At 42.9% G+C, this 19950-nt stretch overlaps 1 protein-coding gene and 1 long non-coding RNA gene across 7 annotated transcripts in view; one reads left to right on the forward strand and one right to left on the reverse strand.

Annotated features, from left to right (window-relative positions):
* Nucleotides 1–19950, forward strand: part of VPS35L (VPS35 endosomal protein sorting factor like) — a 115179-nt gene that overhangs the window by 39484 nt on the left and 55745 nt on the right. For all 6 annotated transcript variants that reach the window (XM_072835958.1, XM_072835959.1, XM_072835960.1 and 3 more), the window contains 8 exons: nt 1185–1281; nt 1999–2046; nt 3292–3385; nt 6954–7031; nt 7532–7654; nt 17206–17252; nt 18398–18509; nt 19006–19122. In XM_072835958.1, the coding sequence (XP_072692059.1) occupies nt 1185–1281; nt 1999–2046; nt 3292–3385; nt 6954–7031; nt 7532–7654; nt 17206–17252; nt 18398–18509; nt 19006–19122 (716 nt within the window). The remainder of the gene's footprint in view (nt 1–1184; nt 1282–1998; nt 2047–3291; nt 3386–6953; nt 7032–7531; nt 7655–17205; nt 17253–18397; nt 18510–19005; nt 19123–19950) is intronic.
* LOC140638519 (uncharacterized) lies at nt 2314–9136 on the reverse strand. Its single transcript, XR_012035545.1, has 3 exons — nt 8707–9136; nt 8198–8284; nt 2314–6790 (listed from the first exon to the last, which is right to left on the reverse strand). It is a non-coding gene; the product is annotated as an uncharacterized lncRNA (long non-coding RNA).

Raw genomic sequence — 19950 nt, forward strand, 5'->3', positions numbered from 1 at the left:
TTTCTTTTCTTTCTTTCTTTTTTTTTTTTTTTTTTTTAAAGATTATTTATTTATTTATTTATGACACAGAGAGAGGCAGATACACAGAGGGAGAAGTAGGCTCCTCATAAGGAGCCCAATGCGGGACTCAATCCCCGGACCCAGGATCACACCCTGAGCTGAAGGCAGACGCTCAACCACTGAGCCACCCAGATGTCCCTACTTGCAGGTTTCTAAAGCATCTGGAATTCCCAACTGTATTGTGTAGTTACTGGTGGGTATAGCAAGACTCTCTGGGTTGTGTTAGAGGCAGGAGCTAAGAATGAAGGTATTGGAGCCAGGCCACCTGGGTTGAATTGCAGCTCTGATATTTGCTTGCTCTGTGCCCTAACCATTTCTGCACCTTGATCTCTGCATCTGGCAAAGAGTAAATAAAAGTTTGTATGGTGGGGTGCCTGGGTGGCTCAGTTTAGTGTCTCCCTTCAGCTCAGGTCATGATCTTAGGGTCCTGGGATCGAGCCCTGCATTGGGTTCCCTGCTCAGTGGGGAATCTGTTTCTCCTTCTCTCTCTGCCTCTATCACTGTCACCAATTGTTTCTTAATAATGTTAATATTAATATTATTTGGAAGGAAAGAACCAGAAGAACTGGGTAGGCCACCCCTTCTTCATTGTAATGTTCTATCTCAGGACTCATAGCAGCTGTAACAGATCTGAAGAATTAGCTCGGTCTCTCTGTCTCTCTCTTGCATGTGCTCTTTCTCTAATAAATAAAATCTTGAAAAACAAAAAAATTAGGGGCACCTGGGTGGCTCAGTTGATTAAATGTCTGCCTTTGGCTCAGTTTATGATCTTGGGGTCCTGGGATCGAGCCCTGCATTGGCCTCCCTGCTCATTGGGGAGTCTGCTTCTGCTTATACTCTCTCTCTCAAGTGAATGAAGTCTTTAAAGAAAAAAAAAGTGTATGATAGAGGGATGTTGTAGGGATGAGGTGTCCTGATGTCTGAGTGGCATTTGGAAAGCCTCATATGTGGGCTATCACTGTCACCAATTGTTTCCTAATAATAATAATATTAGGAAGGAAAGAGCTAGAAGAACTGGACAGGCTACCCCTTCTTCTCCATTGTACCGTTCTCAGGACCTGTAGCAGCTGTAACAGATTCGAAGAATTAGCAGGACTGATTTGGGTCTTGTTTTTGTATTGCAGATCACTTCTCTCCAGAGAATGTAAATGACACGGCCAAAGAAACATGCTTAAATTGGTTTTTCAAGATTGCTTCCATCAGGGAACTCATTCCAAGATTGTATCCTTTTTTTTTTTTTTTTGGGGGGGGTCTAATGATTTTAGAGATAGGCTGAAAGAGTTGTACCATTAATAGAAGCCATGTGATGGGATGCCCTGAAATTCCTGTTGCAAGTTTGGTCCCGTTACGGTTGCTAGCCTGGAAATCCAGGGCCAGCCACATTGTCGAAGCCCATTGGATTCCTCCTTCCCCAAACAGTGTCCTGTTTTCTTACTTTGAATATGATGCCATGTACCAGGCTTTTGTTTCCTAGAGGAACATTCCCACATTAATTCTCTCAATTAAAATGCTTCATCTTTATGTGTTTTCTCTGGTTCCCAAAACTTGAAAAGAACAGGGTCAGGCTTCTCTGCACAGATGCCAGTTTTGAAGAACAGAGAGTTTGACTTATACACAAATGAATCTTGGTTATCTTAAAGTTTATTCTTTCCCCATGAAGCATGGATTGGAAATGCTCAAAACACAGTTTAAACTTGAGCACACCACCGTGAATCAGCATGTAATTTTTTTCTGAAGTCTATTTTAAATAAGTATGAAACTTTGAAAGCCAACAATGGAAACCACAAGCTGTTAGGCAAGGTAATTCTCTGGGCTGGTGAGAGACTGTGGCTCCCTGTCCTGAAGTCATGCTTGGTTCTGCTCTTGAGTGGTCTAGTCTTTTTGCCATAGGGAATAGGCTGTCTGGAAAATGTCTTCCTTAACGGAATATTTTTGTAGTTACGTGGAAGCATCTATCCTGAAGTGTAACAAGTTCCTCTCCAAAATGTAAGGTTCTTCTTAAATGTCTAGAACCATAACATTTCCAGAAAAATTTCTCTAATGCACATGCTAATGGTAATGTAATAGCGGCTGTCCTTCACTGAGTACTTACCGTGTAGCAGAGCTGGTGCTAAGCACCTTCCATACATTTTCTCATCTGATCTAAATGGAAACCTGATAATGTAGAACTCATTATAATTTCTATCTTATGGAGAAGAAAACTCAAGCTACGAGAAGTTGGTTGAGTGGTTCATGGATGAGTCCTGGCTCTGCCTTCAGGAGCTGTGTGGTCTTGGCAAGTTATTCAGCATCTCTGATCCTCAGTCTCCTCCTCTGTGAATGAGGCCATACAAAGAGGTCCGTGAGGGTTTGTTGAGAGCAGTTCCTGACACATAGTGGGCCCACGCTCAGTGTTTGCTGATGCTGCTGAAGATGGTGGGCCTTTGCCCCTGAGCCCCATGCTACTTTGGGTTACCTTGGGCCTTGTTTTGAGCGTCACTTCCAGGGCTCAGGGAAACCAGATCTGTGTTCTGTATGGCCGACAAAACATTAGGTCATATCAAATAGCACATAGGTAATAAACCTTCTGAAGCCAGGGACCAACTCACAGTGCTCCCTAGTGAAGGAGTTTTATTGGTTTTAGAATGTGTCCCAAATGTGATTTGGATCGAAGAGTACCTGGGGCAGTTTTTAGGGCTAACATTGGTGCTAAATTATTTTGCCTCCCTATTTGGGGTGGATAATGCCGAGGCAGAGTCCCATATTGCAGAAGAAATAAATCAGTCACAATTCTCATTGATGGGGTATCACTCACGTCAGCCTGAGGTACCAGGAGTTGGGTGTTAGGAAGGGGGATGGCAGGAGACAGTCTGTGCCAGAGGAATACAGCTCCAGCAAGAAGATCAAGGAGTGGATCAGAGGATGGAAAATAATTGGGAGACAGAAACTGTTAAATTAATAAAATAAACGTGACCTCAAACAGGCAAAAAAGGAAAGGTCAGACTCTAGCACTGGGCAAATGGTGAAGATGACAGAAGCCATTCAGTGAATGAATTGTGTCCAGAAAGAGAGAGATGATTGTTACATTGCCTTAGAAAATGCAAACTTTGGCCTTGGTTTGTCTCTGAAACTTGATTTTCCGCCCTCCCACCCCCCGCATTGAGGAAGTGTAGCTTTATCTTTATTTTAAAAATAAGAGAACAGACAGTTCTCACATGGAGTATAATGCTGCCCTCTTTTTATTTCCCACAGGGGGATTTCAGAATGTCTGCCCCGGTTGACGTGTATGATTCGCGGAATCGGAGACCCACTGGTGTCAGTGTACGCCAGGGCCTATCTGTGCCGGGTAGGCCACGTCGGGTCCCCACTTGCTCACAGATGGGGCTGCTTTCTCTCTCTTCAGGTCTTCATGTAGGCTTCTCCCTCCCCAGCACCTTGCAAATCACTACAAGAACGACTTCATTCGCTGCTAATTTTAGAGCATAGCTCTCCCACGGAAAGCACAACTGTAGGATTTCTTCTAAAAATTAATTTTAAAGTAGACCCATTTACCATAACTCTAATTAGGGGGCGTTTGAGGTCATCTTCTTACAAATGAACTGGTTTTCAGAATTAATTGTTTCCTCCAGTTCTTGCTGGGAGGGAGGCTCCTGAGGCCTCTTGGCTGATAGGTTGCTTTTCATTGACTTGAAATCTGCTTTCCCTTTGTCTTGGATTGGATTGTTTTATTAGTTTCTCTCTTCCATTGAAGAATTGGCATAGGGTGCGAGTTGGTGGGGGTGGTCTGTCCCTTGTGACAGGCGTCAGGGTCTGTGTGGCCCAGCCATGGAAGGCTACAGACCTCTTTTTGCACCTGCTCTGATGTAAATCATCTAGCACTTTTCTCTCTTAAAGTACCGTGAAGCTTCTACATCAGATATTTTCATTTATGACAAATGCAACCCATGGAGAGTTTCTGGTTATTCATCTTCAACTCCTGCGGGGGCTTTGCCCACCGTCAGCTTGCCCCAAGAGTCCTCCTTGCTAGTCCTATCAGCATTCTTCACCTAGAGGGAAGACTAAATTGCCCCTGTTTCGTAGGATCCTGATGAATTGCAGACTTCTTTGAGGACGAAGCTATGGAGCCTCCCCCGGCCCTTGCCAGTGATCATAAGTATTTGTAAATCAGAAGCAAGAACTAGTAGCTAGCCTTTGACTGGCTTTTACGTGACATCTGGCAAGTGGCGAGAAGCCCTATGGTCTCAGGTGTCACAAAGAAATCACAGTGCCCTCAGAGTGAATAGCAAACATCCTTATGAAGGACACTTTCTATAGGTTTGTTCCCTGATACCAGGAAAGAAAAAAAAGCTTTGGACTTGAGGGCAACCTGCTCCCCATTGGTAACAGAGGCAAAAATGTTTATATGCTGCCCTCTGCTTGAAACTTGGGATGGATTTTTTTATACAGGAATGTCAGGTATGTTTCCTAGAGCTTCAGCTTTGGGGAATCCTATTGAAGCTTGAATACTTCTCCTGAGTGCATGTTTGCTGAGGGCCTACTGGGTGCAGAAAGCAGTTGGGTCCCATGGAGGAGATGCAAGAATGTTCATTTGCATATTTGCTCCCCTGCCTTTTCCCTCATTGAACAGAGCAAATAATTCAAACTTACGAGTCACATAATAGAGTAATAAAGACAGAGTCACAGTGTGTATCAACGAAGATGATTCTGGTCATTAAAGAGAAGTTGAAAAGGTGGAAATATGTGTTCTTTGCAAACCTGTTCAGGTGTAAAGTTTAAGCAAGTTGCACAGGTTAGGGAAATGATCATGTTTCTGGCATATAAAATTGCACATGGCAATTTTAAAATTTGGTGATAATGAATTCATCCTAGGAAGACTGGTGATAAAATGCAGTCTATCTGTGGAAATAATTTTTTGGTCAACCCAGACTTTGCATCAGTTCCCCAGGCTGCGTACTTACTAAGTCTTTTGAAGTAAAAGAATGAGAGACAGTCTGGGCATTACTAAGGATCCTTTCAGTCACACGCAGCAAAACCCAGTTCATACTATTTTAAGCAAAAAGGAGGGTTTATTGGTTCATGTGTCTGAAGAATCTAGGGGTAGTGTAAGCATGGCTAGATCCAGGGTCTTCAGAATGTTGTCAAGAATTGTCCTCTCCTTCATCACTCAGCTCTCCTTTCTCTGGGTTGACTTCCTTCTGTGGCTTACTCAGCTGCTCCTGGCTTCCATCCTCCTAACTTAACCCCAGTGGATAGAGTACCTTAGATGTGCCAGCCAGAGTCTCAGGGCTCTCAGTGGACCACCTTGGGCCACTTGTCCATCAATAGACTGTGGCCACGGAATGAAATATGTCTCCTGAGTAGGAGTGTGCCCACCCCTGGACGTCAGGGTGGGGTGGATCCAGCTCCTCCACAAACCTCATGGTCTGAAAGGGAGGTTTGCTTCCCCCCAAAACAAATCCTACTTGCTGATACCAGCAATGGGAAATGCATGCCAGGCAGGCTGAAACAGCAGAAGGAAATCATGAACCACTACCCTTGCTACTCTGGGTAGGAATCTTTTAGACCCAAGCAGATTTCCAAGCTGCTCATTTGTCTTGATGGAAAGAAATAAACAAAACACAGAAAAGCAGTGAGTGGGCAGGGTGTGGGGGGAGCTCGAAGCTGTTTATTAAAGGAAAGTATGATTAACTCCTCTGCTAAGTCATGGCCTCTTCAGCACATCAGCATTGCTTGTCCACTGGGCCTTCCTTTGCTGTCGCCTAACAGATAATTATTGCCTGTTCTACGATATGATTAAGTGGAAGGAAAGACAATAGAACACAGTAGAACTGCATCTGACTTCGTTGTTAGTATTTTTTTTTTATCTACCGCTTGTCCTTGAAAACATCCTCAACAGCCATGGAGTTGTCCTTGGAATTTAGCGCCCTAATGGATCTCGCATAATTCTTCTCAAAGGAATTCTTCACAGTCTGTAAAAAACATCATTATCATTAATCTTCATGACCTCGAGTAGGGGGAGGTGAGTGGCAGGAATCTGTCCCCATTTGAAGAAACCCGGTCCCAGAGAAGCACCTTCTCTTACAAAGTTGTTTTTGTGTGAAGGCAGCAATTTGGAATTGAGGTGTATCTCAGGAGCTCAGTTTAAGGAACATTATGATGCTTTGGTTTTGTTGTGAACGCATGAAACACATGAACTCCCCTCCATAGCGCATACCTTCACTTTTCCATCCAGCCCCAGGGCTCTGGCTGTCTTCTCTATGATTAGCACATTTTTTTTAGCTGGAATGTTACAGTCTTGTTTTTTAAACAATGAATGCAGAAGCCAGTGGGTTATGGCATTGTTACGCTTCATGCTTGTCTTATATAAAATTGCTTAAAATACATTAAAAACTTGTCTGTTTCCATGACTGCCCAGTAAAGAAGGAGTCTGTATATTTTAACAATGCAACAGTGAAGTCCCAGCTGACTCTCTAACGTACCAGTCTTTTTTTTTGCTTCATTTAATAAAAGTGCAGCCACATGTGTGTGTATCATTTTTTTTTTTTTTTGAGAGAGAGCAAGAGAATACTGTATACACAATCTTGAGAGAGAGTACATTCTTCCTTTGTGCCATATTGATTTGTTCTCTTGGTCATCTGTTCAGAAATATATTCATTACCTTTGGGAAATTGTGAAGATGATTACTGCAAATGTTGCCTTTTTTCATTAAAAATAGCTTCTGTGGTTTTTCTTATAAAAGCATCCATGCTTACTGGATAAGAAAAACAGATAAGAATAAAAATTAACTTGGATTTTCTCTGTGCCTACATTTATTTCCACGTATGTTTTTAATCTATAAAAATGGCATCCTAGTGTATGTATTATTTGCAACCTGTTTTTCCATGGTCAAGGTAGTTTCTTTTGTTTGGTTCCAGGTGGGAATGGAAGTGGCTCCACATCTCAAAGAAAGCCTGAATAAGAACTTTTTTGATTTCCTCCTCACATTCAAACAGGTAAGAGAACATGGTCAGAACTGCTAATTGATGTAGCAGTTACATGATCACGAATTCACAAAACCCAGTTGGATTTCCAAGCTGAGATTGCCTTAAAGCTCTCTAAATGTGTAAACCCTTGAAAATGATACTCGAATCTGTTACAGACAATTAAAATGTGTTGATTGTACTGAACAAGCAGAGAGAATTAATATGCATGTGTTAACAGGAAATGTCTCTAGTCGCCCTTCTTCCTCGCATCTGCTGGCTCCATTTTTATCAGGTTATTTCTTTGCATAGCACACGTCCCAAAACAGCTTGGCTTGGTGACATAGGAAACTTTCTGTGTGTTTTTTTTCTAGTTGAAAAAACAAAAACAAAAACAAAAAAAAACCTGAGAAACCAGGCTGTTTCTCTGGGGGCCATCCAAATGCTTACGAGTATGCGCAGCCTGTGAGTTACATGCTCTCCATTTATTATTATTCCCTTCCTCTTCTAAGTGTTTATTTGGTCTCCTGTAGATTCATGGGGATACAGTCCAGAACCAGCTGGTGGTCCAGGGAGTGGAGCTTCCATCCTACCTGCCCTTGTACTCGCCTGCTATGGACTGGATCTTCCAGTGCATTTCCTACCACGCCCCGGAGGTAACTGCCAGGTGGCATCAGTGTGAAGTTCCCACAGAGGAGAGATGCTGGGGTTCCCCTCTCTTCTATATTGTGTTGTAGTGACCTCTACAGCAGTGAGCTCGGTTATGTAAACAGGGTCTCTGTGTAACAGCTACAGCAACTCTGATGCTAGTCAGCCGTTCCATAGGGCTCACTGTGGTGGCTGGTCCTACACGCATTGCTTCTGGATTGTCTTGTTTCACGCCTCTGGGAGCGAGGCTCAGTGAGGCCAGATAGAAACCTCTGAAAGGTCACGTAGCTTAAGGGTGGTGGTGACTAATGCAAACTGCCTTGTGGCTTCAGGGCCAGTGGGTTTCGTCACCTCTTCACTAACCTTCATGTCCCCCTCTTGTGTTCATGATAATCTAATAAGTTAGTAGAGCAAGTAATAGTTTCCCCATTTTACAGAGGGAAGGTGAAACTCAGATGTGTGATTGTGTTGATAAGGGTTTTTTTGGCCTAATTGAAGCATTATAGGAATTGAAGTACGACTGGAATCATAGCAGAAATAATTTTTCTTACCCCAGACTGAGAAGTAGAACACCAGTTCCAGTTGGCATAATAGCTGTGATAGATGAAGCTTCTTCAACAGATGGCTCAGAATTTATCCTTTGGGGAGGAGAGAAAGGGGTTTTGCTATGAAACAGGGATGCTTAGTGCAGAATAAAATTCAAGTACACCCGCCTTTTCCCAGAAGCTGCAATCTATTAAACCCTAAAGGAGGAGGAAAAAGGGCATGACTTTGACCAAGCATTTCCACTTTTAAGAATATTGCATAGAAATAATTGGACAAGTGTGTAAAGACACACATGCACACACATACATACAGATGTGTGTTGGTTCAGGTGGGCACAGCATCGGAAACAGCATCATCAGCCATCACAAGGGGATTGGGAAGATTATAGAATCCATACAGATTCAGTGGGATGTTATGGGGCCAATCTAAAATAATGGAGGACCGTGATGAAGATATGTACAAACCTACATAAGGGTCACAATAATTGGTAAATCAAAAAAAGGAGGTTACACACCTTACTGTGTGTGTCCTAAGTGGTTGTGTTGCCTCTTGCACTGGAATCAGAGTGCCTGGGTCTGAACCCCAGCTCCGTTGCTTACAGCTTTTGGGACAGAGGAACAGCCACATCACTAGTCCACTCTGAGCCTTTTTTCTTCTTCTGTGAAATGGGAACATGGGAGCATGAATTTTTTTTTTTTGCATGAATCAAATATAACAGTCCATTTGCATTGCTTGGTGGAATGCCTAGCGTAGTAATGGAGTGTTTGTTATATTGTCAGGATCACAAATATTTTTAGATCTGTGTGCGAGAACTGGGGAGGAGGTATGTCAAAATGTCACTGGAAGGGGAAGTTTTTGTATTGTCTTATTTTTCTTGGCCTACCTGTGGTTTCTAACTTTTCGGGCAAGTGTAATGAATTCCTTACTTCTGAATTTTCCCAAATCCTAAAGTATGAGGGGGAAAAATAGAGGCATCTTATATTTTGGGTGACTTTTTTTTTTTTTTTTTAACCATTAAGTTTATTTAAAATCAAGTCCATATGAATGGAAGATTGTAAGTGTGCAGACATTTTCTGTGATCTTCAGGAGCCTCAGCAACCATACGGTGTTGCAGACTACTGGGAAGAGAGTCCGAGGCTGAGCGTAGGAAGAAAGCTGTGCTATCTGTTTAGCCGAATGACAGAAACATATAAGCAGGATTGATGTGTTTGAAAATGAGAACACTTACTTTTTTTTCTCCTTACTTTAACGAAAGGCTAAATCGGATTAAAACAAAAGGTACATGCCATACGGCATTCTTCCTTTTATTTTAAGCACCAGTAATCTCAGAGGATGGCAGAAGCTGGGAATAGAGCTTTCCCAGGGAGTCAAACTCTAGGAAATCATTACTGCACCAGAAGAAGTGATTAAAAAAATTAGGTCACCTGAATAATAATAAACTCTGATTCTGGGGGCACTTAAATAAGGAACTTGCAGCATCTCATTAAAAAAAATGTTAATCATTTTCAAAATGCAGAAAAATCAATGTCCATGTGGAAGGTGGTGTTGGAGATGCATGTGACTGATGCCTAAAAACCTTCCTAGTGGCTGGGATGTGTCACCTGGGGAGGTAGGCCTCACCTCCAAAGCAGGGGATTGTCAGTTTGGCTGTGGCCCCTGGTAATATACAGGACAGGCAAGTAGGATATTGGCAAAGGAGAAATACCTTCAGCTATGAATATTTGTGCTATGAAATTTCAGGTTGAAATCAAAATCCCAAATAAAAAAATCAGGGAGTGATTTGTTCAGAAAGGCTTTTTTTGTTGTTGTTTGAAGACCAGATCCCCCCCCCCCCCCCCCCCCCGCCTGCGCCAATCTTAGAACTAAAATTATAAGTGGAAACCGGATTTATGCCCTCCACTTCAGGCACATTCTGTACAGAAAAAAAGAAACCATTTCATAAGATCTGGTTTTGGGGCAGTGAGAACAAATCCCTTGGTAAGCTTCTCAGCATTTTCTGCAGCTTTTTGTTTGTTGGGATGGTGTGGGAGGTGTAGAAGGAAAAAAAGGCCTGGTCCCTGACATGAGTGGTAAGTCTTGCCTGACAGGGAATCCCACATGGTCTTTTATAGGCCGTGAGGTACAGGCTGTAAATGTTGGGTAAGCGAAGGGGAAAGTGCGCCAGGGCAGGCAGTTGTGCAGACATGGGCTCAGACTATGGCTGTGTTGCCTTGGGCCACTTGATGTCTTTTACCAGATGTAAAATGGGACTAAGGGTAGGATCTTCCTTGAAGGGCTGTCACGAAGTGACCATGATACTACACATCTGTGCATGGCCGAGGGACAGGGGTACCAGGCAAAGGGGGTGGCTGCCAACCTTCTCTTTGGTCTTCGTGGGACTCACTGAAGCAGACAGGGGTATGGGCCTGGAAAGCCAGGAACAAGCAGGGGGTGGGTGGGGTGAGTAAAGGAACGACTGAGGGAAGGGACTGTACAAACAGAGGCAGGCAAGAGGCATAATACGGAGACCAGCATTATAGGAGAAGAGTGAGAAGTTAGGCTGCCTGGGCGCGGACCTGGGTACAGAGGTTGTTGAACGTGACGTGGCAGCAAGCAGGCAATCTTGAAGATTTTTCATCAGGAGAATGATTTGAAACAAGCGGTGCTTGAAGATCAAACTGGCAGAAGCAGAAGGGACAGATCAGAAAAAGGAGGGTGAGTGGCCCTGGAAAAAAAGGAGACAAAGGATAGGATGGAGCTTCCTAATCAGAAAACATCTGTTAATAAAAATATGTATTCTTTGGAAAAAAAATTTGGAGAAGATAGAAAAGCGAAAAGGAGAAAAACAGCCACCTAAAATCCTGCCTGGTTAACGTTTTGGTACATTTCTGTATTAATATTTCTCTGTCCACTCTGGCTTGTGCTCTTTACTTTTGTCCCGTAGATGAGGATTTTTTGTATGTGTTACTTTTATGGTGCTTTTCCCTCAATTAATGTTATAACGAGTCCCTTTTTTTGTTTGTTTGTTTCTTTTAAAGATTTTATTTATTTATTCATGAGAGACACAGAGAGAGAGAGAGAGAGGCAGAGACACAGGCAGAGGGAGAAGCAGGCTCCATGCAGGGAGCCCGATATGGGACTCCAGGATCACACCCTGGCCTGAAGGCGGCGCTAAACCGCTGAGCCACCTGGGCTGCCCACGAGTCCCTTTTGTTATGAAAGTTCTCTGACCCTCAGTCCGGCCAGGAAGGAAGTGTTCAGTGTTAGGTTTGCTGGATGTGAGGACTAGAGGAGGGAGGTGAGTCAGGGACACTGAGCCCTTAATGAGATCGCCCGTTTCTGAGACTCCCTGGGTGCCAAGCCCTGTGTGAGTTCCTTCACTTGGGCCGCCTTACTTCATCTCAGCTTCCCTAGTCTAGGTATGTTACTATCCCCATTTTACAGATGAGGCACCCGAGGCTCACAACTTTCTAAAGGTCACACAAATAGAAAGAACTGAAGCCTTGTAGCCATGTTGCTGGTAACAGTGAACTCAGCAGATCTGTTTTCTCAGCTCCTAAACTCTTCCTTTCTCAATAACTCCTGTTAACAGCTACACTTCAGGAGGGACTTAAAAGTCCTAACGAATGGACTCATGGGACTGTTTCTAATGGGCATACAATAAGTTGCACTTTAAATATTCTAAAATGTGATGAGGCTGGTCATGCCAATCTAAGACTAGCCTTGGCCGTTGCCAGATCCCTCTGAAGCGTATCATTTTTGTTCTTTAGAATTAGGAAAAAAGTTCCCAATGAAAGAGAAATAATATGAAAAGCTAAAAATTTTCTCCTTTAATGCCTGGGGTATAGGATTTTTTTTTATTCACATTGAAATATTTTCTTTGAGACTTTGTACTTCAAATCTGGACTGAGGAAAATGGCATAAGCTCAATTTATGATTTTGCTCACCCTTTGAGTTTGCTTCATTTAGAAAAATAAGAAGGAAACTATGATACACATATCATTTAATTCTCTCTCTCTCTCTCTCTCTTTTTTTTTTCCTGTGAAGCAGTACTTGTAAACACTGATTGGAAGATTATGTAGTAAAAGCAGGAATACAAATCTAGGCACATTCTGAGCTGCATGTGAGTCAATCTCAGTTTAGAAAGCAGAAGTGCGGTGTCAGCCCAACTTCTTTTTCTTTTCCTATACTCTGGGAGTACGTAAATAACCCTCATCTGGACATAGCCTTAAAAATCCAGTAGTTAGGGCAGCCGGGGTGGCTCAGTGGTTTAGTGCTGCCTTCAGCCCAGGGCATGATCCTGGAGATCCAGGATCGAGTCCCACGTCAGGGTCCCTGCGTGGAGCCTGCTTCTCCCTCTGTCTGTGTCTCTGCCTCTCTGTCTCCCTCTGTCTCTCATGAATAAATAAATAAAATATTTTTTAAAAAAAATCCAGTAGTTAAATACGATGGTGGTTATACAAATCCATTTATATTAGTGAAATGTCACAAAGATGTACTCTTCCCCTGCAATAAGGTGTGAATGGAAAACCTGGTGAAATATTCTATAATTATACCAGTGTCACTTCCTGGCTTTGATAATGCACTGTAGTTAGATAAGATATCACCACTGGGGGGAGCTGGGTGACGAGTATCCAGGACCTCCTCTATTATTTTTACAGTTTTTTATGAGTCTGTAATTGGTTCAAAAAAAAAACCAAAAACTTAAAAATCTATCCATTAGGAGCAATCTGAACAGTAATGTTATGTCAAGGTAGGGATTCATCAGCCATTAAGAAGAAAGAGGCAGGGGTGTGTGTGTGTGTGTGTGTGTGTGTGTGTACTAACATGGAAAGAAAGAGGCCCATGCTAGATTCTTGAGTGAAAAGGACAAATTGTGGCCCAATATGGATAAAACTGTCTTTTTGTAAGACAAAAACAAAAACAAAAAACAAAAAAAACCAAAACACCCAAACTGGACTTTTACAGTAAAAGATATATATTCACAAGTTATAAATAAAGGTCTAAAAGGATAAACACCAAAGTGTTGACAGTGGGGATCCCTATGGAAACGGGAGTTTGGAGGGAGGGCATTCATGTTTTACTCACCATATGGTAGTAGTGTTTGAACTTTTTTCCATAATAAGCATTTCTTATTTTTATAGTTTTTTTATTTTATTATTTTCTTGAAGGTTCATTTACTTGAGAGGGGAGTGAGCAGGGGAGGGAAGGGCAGATAGAGAATCTCAAGAAGACTGTGCTGAGTGTGGAGCCTGACATGGGGCTCCATCCCATGACCCTGTGATCACGACCTGAGCTGAACCAAGAGTTGAACTCTTAATTGAGCCACCAAGGTGCCCCTGTTTTTATAGTTTTCATAAAAAGCAGGTGTATGACTAAATGAAATGTGGGGGCCATCCGAATCTCCTGAACCTTCAAGTTCTGATGTGTGTGTACAAACTAATATGCTGAGCTGCACGTTTTCATAGTTCATGGCAGCCAACGGGCTTGTTCGATCTCAGTCTGGTTTGAGTTGTTCATCTTGTTCTTGGCAAAGATCATTGATCCTGTCACTTCTCAGAAAAAAAAAAATTTATAACTTCTAACAGACGTGCCTAGGATCCATATCATTTAGCTCCCTGGACACTTGTGGGTATGTCCTATATTCCTGTATGATGATGGAGTTTTTTTTTTTTTTTTTTTTTAAGGTTACATGTTTAGGTACTTCTTTAATGCTTTCATCTCCTGTGAAAGAGAACTTTTTTTTTTTTAATTTTTATTTATTTATGATAGTCCCACAGAGAGAGAGAGAGAGAGGCAGAGACACAGGCAGAGGGAGAAGCAGGCTCCATGCACCGGGAGCCCGACGTGGGATTCGATCCCGGGTCTCCAGGATCGCGCCCTGGGCCAAAGGCAGGCGCCAAACCGCTGCGCCACCCAGGGATCCCCGAAAGAGAACTTTTTAAGCATTTGTCTTGATGGTCAGAATGTTTTGTCCATATGTTAGCATTTGCCCTAATTATCTTTTCAGAACTGGTAGGGCAAGAGCTTTCATTTATTTGTGTGTGTATGTAAAAGATAGAATGAGCCACATAAGGGCATGGTTTTCTGTTTGATTTTCTCACTGCCTTGTTCCCAGTGCCTAAGACAGCAGTTACTATCTGAAAGTTGCTCCAAAAATAGGTATTAAATGAATGATTATTTGTGTGTGTTGGGCAGTGTCGGTGTGATAATCTTACAGGATACCTCTTTCTCAGTCTTTTCCAGAAACCACTTGGATATCGGTCTTCAGAATGACTTTTCAAATATAAATATCCCATGAGTGGTTTAGGGAAGCCATTTGTGGTGTTGGCCATTTTGTCAGCTGGGATACTTCTGACTACAAGGAACAAACACCTAACTGGCCCTACAAAAATTATTCAGTGTCTTTTCTCACAAAACACTCGTAGGCTATGAGCCAGGCAGGTTCTGTCCATGTCTCTTCTATCATCTCCAGGTAGCAAAGTGGCTGCAGCCATGCCAGGCATCACATCCAGACATGGCACCATCCGGAGGCAGAAAGACAAGGAATCTACAATTCCTTGAGTTCCTGTTTAAGAACAGGGGACCCTTTCCTCATAACTCCCATTCCAGCAGCTAGAAATGGCTCATGTGCCCATCGTCTAAATCCCCTGCTAGCAAAAGAAATGAGACCACTGCAATCGTTTGGAACTGTGTTAATTTGCTCAGGTTGGGTGTTGGTCCATTCTGGCTCTTATAACAAAATACTACAATTTGGGTGGCTTATCAATAACAAGTATTTATTTCCCGCAGTTTTGGAACTGAAGTGCAAGATCAAGATAATACCAGTTTAGGTGTCTGGTGAAGGCCTACTTCCCGTCCATAGATGGCTGTCTTTGCTATGTCTTCATGTGGCACAAGGGAGCTTTCTTGGGCTATTTTTTTTTTTTTTGAAAGATTTTGTTTATTTATTTGAGAGGGAGAGAGTGTGAGAGCCAGCACGAGCAGGAGGCAGAGGGAGAGGGAAAAGCAGAGCAGGGAGCCCGATCGATCCCAGGCCCCTGAGATCATGACCTGAGCCAAAGGCAGATGCTTAACTAACTGAGCTTTGCAGGCACCCCTGGGCCACTTTATTTTTATTTTTTTAAAGATTTTATTTATTTATTCATGAGAGACACACAGAGAGAGAGGCAGAGACACAGGCAGAGAGAGAGGGAGAAGCAGGCTTCACACAGGAAGCCCGACATGGGACTCCATCCTGGGTCTCCAGGATCACAACCTGGACTGAAGGTGGCACTAAACTGCTGAGCCACCCGGGCTGCCCCCTGGGCCACTTTAATAAGGATATTAATCCCTCTCATGAGAGCTCCACTCTCATGACCTAATCACCTCTTAAAATCATCCCCATTGGAGTGATGAGTTTGGGTGCAACAGCAGGTTGCCATAACAGACTAGATGACTTAACAATAAAATTGATTTTTCTCAGTTCTGGAGGCCAGAAGTCCAAGATCAGGGTGCTGACAGGGTTGGTTTCTGGGGAGACTTGCAGACCAATGTCTCCTCGCTGTGTCCTCACACAGTCTTCTCTCTGAGCATATGTGTTCCTGGTCTCTCTTGCTCTTATAAAGACCTCATTCCCATTGCATTAGGGCCCCACCACTTAGGACCTCATTTCTCATTAATTGCGTCTCTAACAACCCTATCTCCAAATGTGGTCACATTGGGCATTAGAGCTTGAACACATACATTTGGAGGGGACTTAGTTCAGTCCATCATAGGCCCAACCTGATGTTTGTGGGGCAGAGATAGAAATGCGAATGAAGTTGGGGTTCTGGGGTGCGCCAGTACCTCCACATCAGCTTTCACCTTAATTATTCAGGCAATACCTAGGACACAAAAGGACAGCTGGAAGGGGTATAGTTGCACCAAAGAAAAGGAGGGGGGGCAGACTCCTACAAATCCCATTTCCACTACTTACTAGGAAGTGGCTTAATGTATCTGAGCTTTGACTTTGTCTTCTGTGAAGTGGGGCTAACGTAGGCGGGCCTCCAAAGGCTGCTCTGAAGAGCTAACAAGAAAAGGCAAGAATAGCGCTTTGCCCGGTGTCTGGCGAGCACTCCATGTCTAGGCTGCCATTACTAGCTCTTCAGTCCCAGGGTTGACCTTGTCTGTGCCATTCAAAACCTTCCGAAACCACTGACCTCAAGGATACCTCTTCCATTGATTTTTGTAAAAAACAGAACAAAACAAAACAAAAAAAAGCCCAGGAGCTCTTTTAGAAATACGTAATCGTCTTAAGATAGCTCTAAAGCCATTAATGGTATTCCAATGAGTAAAAATATTTACTTCCTTTCGGGGAAAACATATGCTTCAAAATTCATTGGGAGGAAATGTGATGAAGAGCGTAGCCTTTGATGCCAGATTGCCTGCGTCATGTCTGGCCTGTGGTGGCTTGCCGTGTCACCTTGGTCCAAGCACATCATTGCTCCGTGGCTCAGTTTCTCACCTGTGCAGTCGGAGAATAGAGACAGCCTGCCTCGTTGGGTGGCTGTGAGAGGTGAGATCACAAAGTGCATCTCACTGTGCCTGGTGGGCACTCGCAAATTCTCAGTGAAATGGGGAGAGATGTGAGGGTGTCGTGGGAGAGTTAAGGAGCAAAGTCACTTCTGTTCTCATTGGTGCCAAGAGCGCAGCAGGTACCTCACTGTCCTGTAGTAATAGTGCATGTGGGATGTACCACTTGCATCCTCTGCCGAAGGGTGAGGAAACCAGGAAGTCAGGTGACTGGCCAAAGGTCTCCTAGGTGGAGAGACTGAATTTGAACCCAGGTATGCCTGATGCCGGGCTTCGGCTCTTCTCTGTTATACTAAATACTGTAAAGGTGAATTCTGTCCCCTACACTTGCCCCTGACTCCCCATCTTCGCCAGACACTGAGAGTCATGGAAATGGGCACATAGCTCCATTTACTTTAGAGTATTACTTAGGAGATCTCTTTGTGAGAAATGTTTTAGATTCTCCAACCTGATGATTTTCATTGTAATTATTTTTAATTAGGCTCTGCTGACTGAGATGATGGAGAGATGCAAGAAACTAGGAAACAAGTAAGTATTTTATTTTTTTGACTTATTTTTATTTTTTATTTATTAAAACATTTTTTTTAATCAGGCACGGAGCTCAATGTGGCGCTTGAACTCACAACCCTAAGATCAGGTGCCCAGTATTTTAAAATTCATAAAGCCTGGGTTTGGAAGTGGAGCCAGTTGGGTTTTTGTTTGTTTGTTTTTGAACCTGGCATACTCACATGGGCAAGAAGACCCAGCAGAGCGACAGGATGGCACAGAGATCAGGAAACCAGAGTCCAATCTCCTGGCTTCAGATGCCTGGCTCCACTCTTTCTTAGCTTTGTGAATTGGGGTCACTTATTTGACCTCTCTGTGCCTCAGTCTTCTCTGTAAAATGGGGTTTTTAAAATTAAAAAAAAAATTTTTTTCGTAAAGTGGGTTTAATAACAGTTCTTTCCTCATGGGGCTGTAGTAAGTGTTAGGGTCAAAATAAACTCCATCTTCCTGTCTTCCAGGCACAGGAGGCTTCCCCTCCGCTCTCCCTTCTGTGGTAGGTGTTCCTAGGTCCTAGAACAGTGCTTTTTGTAAGAGATGGAGATATATATTTTATATATTTGCATCTTGGATCAATATTATTACTTAATGTTTAGTTTTATCAGCACACCAACCTATCAAAGGCTCAGTTTATGTCTGTTTAAATGAATTTGATTGCTTGCTGTCAGCAATCCAGCCAGCCATCTACCCATTCATGCCGTCAATTCAATGTTTATCAAGTTCCAAATATATATAAAACTTCATGTTGGTCTCTAGAGATTGCCTTTTCCCTCCAGCCTTTTATTTTATTTTAATTTTTTAGTTTATTTTTATTATTTTTTAAAAATATTTTATTTATTTATTCATGAGAGACAGAGAGAGAGAGAGGCAGAGACACAGGTAGAGGGAGAAGCAGGCTCCATGCAGGGAGCCCGATGTGGGACTCGATCCTGGGTCTCCAGGATCACTCCCTGGGCTGAAGGCGGTGCTAAACTGCTGAGCCACCTGGGCTGTCCCCCTCCAGCCTTTTAAAAAATTTTTTCCAGCCTTACCATTAAAGAGCTTTCATCCATCCTTCCCAGAAACATACATACTTAAAGTGACTTTGTTAAGGGGAAGCTCTGCTTACGGGGAGCATGTGTGTCTTATAGTGCCTTGCTGTTGAATTCCGTGATGTCAGCTTTCCGGGCCGAGTTCATCGCCACGAGGTCCATGGATTTCATTGGCATGATTAAAGAGTGTGATGAGTCAGGTTTCCCCAAGGTAGGTTCTTGACCAAATGCTCAGTGGAAGAACAGATAGGTGCTGCTTACCTGATAGCTCTCAAGGGAGATAGTCCTTTGTTGGGGGCAGCTCGGGCCAACAGGAAAAATAGGCTCTGTTTCTCAAGAGCATGATGGAAGATGAGTTTGTGATTGGGATTGTTAGACACGTGTCATTGCTGCCAGCAAGTCCTAAATCTGTCGAATTGGCTCATTGCAAAGCATTTAGGAAAGACTCCGTCTCCCATCTTTAAAAATATATCTTCACTTGTTATTTATGAAACTCTCTGCCCAGCAGAATGTTAGGGCCCATGAATCAGAGCAGAACTTTGTTATGAGCAGCTTGGTTTGACTTGCATGGAGGCCGGAGGTAGAACTTCAGAAAGGTCATTGGAAGATTAGCCCTGAGACAAGCTCAGTGTTAGTCTTTTCCTCTAAGCCTTGAGGTACTCTGATTTAAAATCCCCAGGATTGTAATGGTTCGCTCTTTCTCTTAGCATCTTCTTTTTCGCTCATTGGGGTTAAACTTAGCCTTGGCTGACCCTCCTGAGGGTGATCGACTCCAGATTCTCAATGAAGCTTGGAAAGTCATCACTAAATTGAAGAATCCACAGGTAGGTGACCAGTCAGACCTTAAGTCGACGGACTCCCTTTTGTCCAAGTATGCAGTATGTCCTTACCTTCAAAAAATTATTTTTTGACTAACCATACATCTGGGTTTCTTTTCTTTTCTTCTTCTTCTTTTTTTCTTTTTTTTTTTTTAAGATTTTATTTATTTATTCATGTGAAACACACAGAGAGAGGCAGAGACAAAGGTAGACTGAGAAGCAGGCTCCTTGCAGGGAGCCTGATGTGGGACTCCATCCCGGGAGATTGGGATCATGCCCTAAGCTGAAGGCAGATGCTCAACCACTGAGCCACCCAGATAGCCTTTTTTCCTTTTTTAAAGAAATAATACTTTTTAAATTGTGTTTTGTTAACCTATAGTGGAGAACTGATAGCTCTAAAGATTTGTTTCTTTGGTTATTATATCCTAATTATGTCTAATTCTTGAGACCTCAGTGTGCACTAAAAGTGTAAAATGACAAATATTTGAAATTTCAAAAGACCTCTGATTTTGCAAACAGCATCCAAAGTGCAGCTGTCTATTGTATTTGGATTTGAAAATATCAACTTAGTAGGATATTCCTAAGTGGAAGATCAGCAATCAAGCCTGTAATTAGCTTTGTCGCTTGAACTGTTGTCCCCTGAACCAAGATATCTGGGGCCTCTTTCCTCTCCTCAGGTCAAGAAGTCTTTGAAAAATGGACCAACTGGTATTAGGTGCTGAATGCATGTAGTGATGGCCATAGTCTTGGAGGTTTGGGTTTCAGGTCTCACCATCCTTGTAGGCAACACACCAGCAAATTTTGTGGCTGCCACTTGGGTAAATGCCTGTCTTT

Source organism: Canis lupus, chromosome 8, assembly GCF_048164855.1.
Source record: "Canis lupus baileyi chromosome 8, mCanLup2.hap1, whole genome shotgun sequence".
Taxonomy (NCBI): domain Eukaryota; kingdom Metazoa; phylum Chordata; class Mammalia; order Carnivora; family Canidae; genus Canis; species Canis lupus.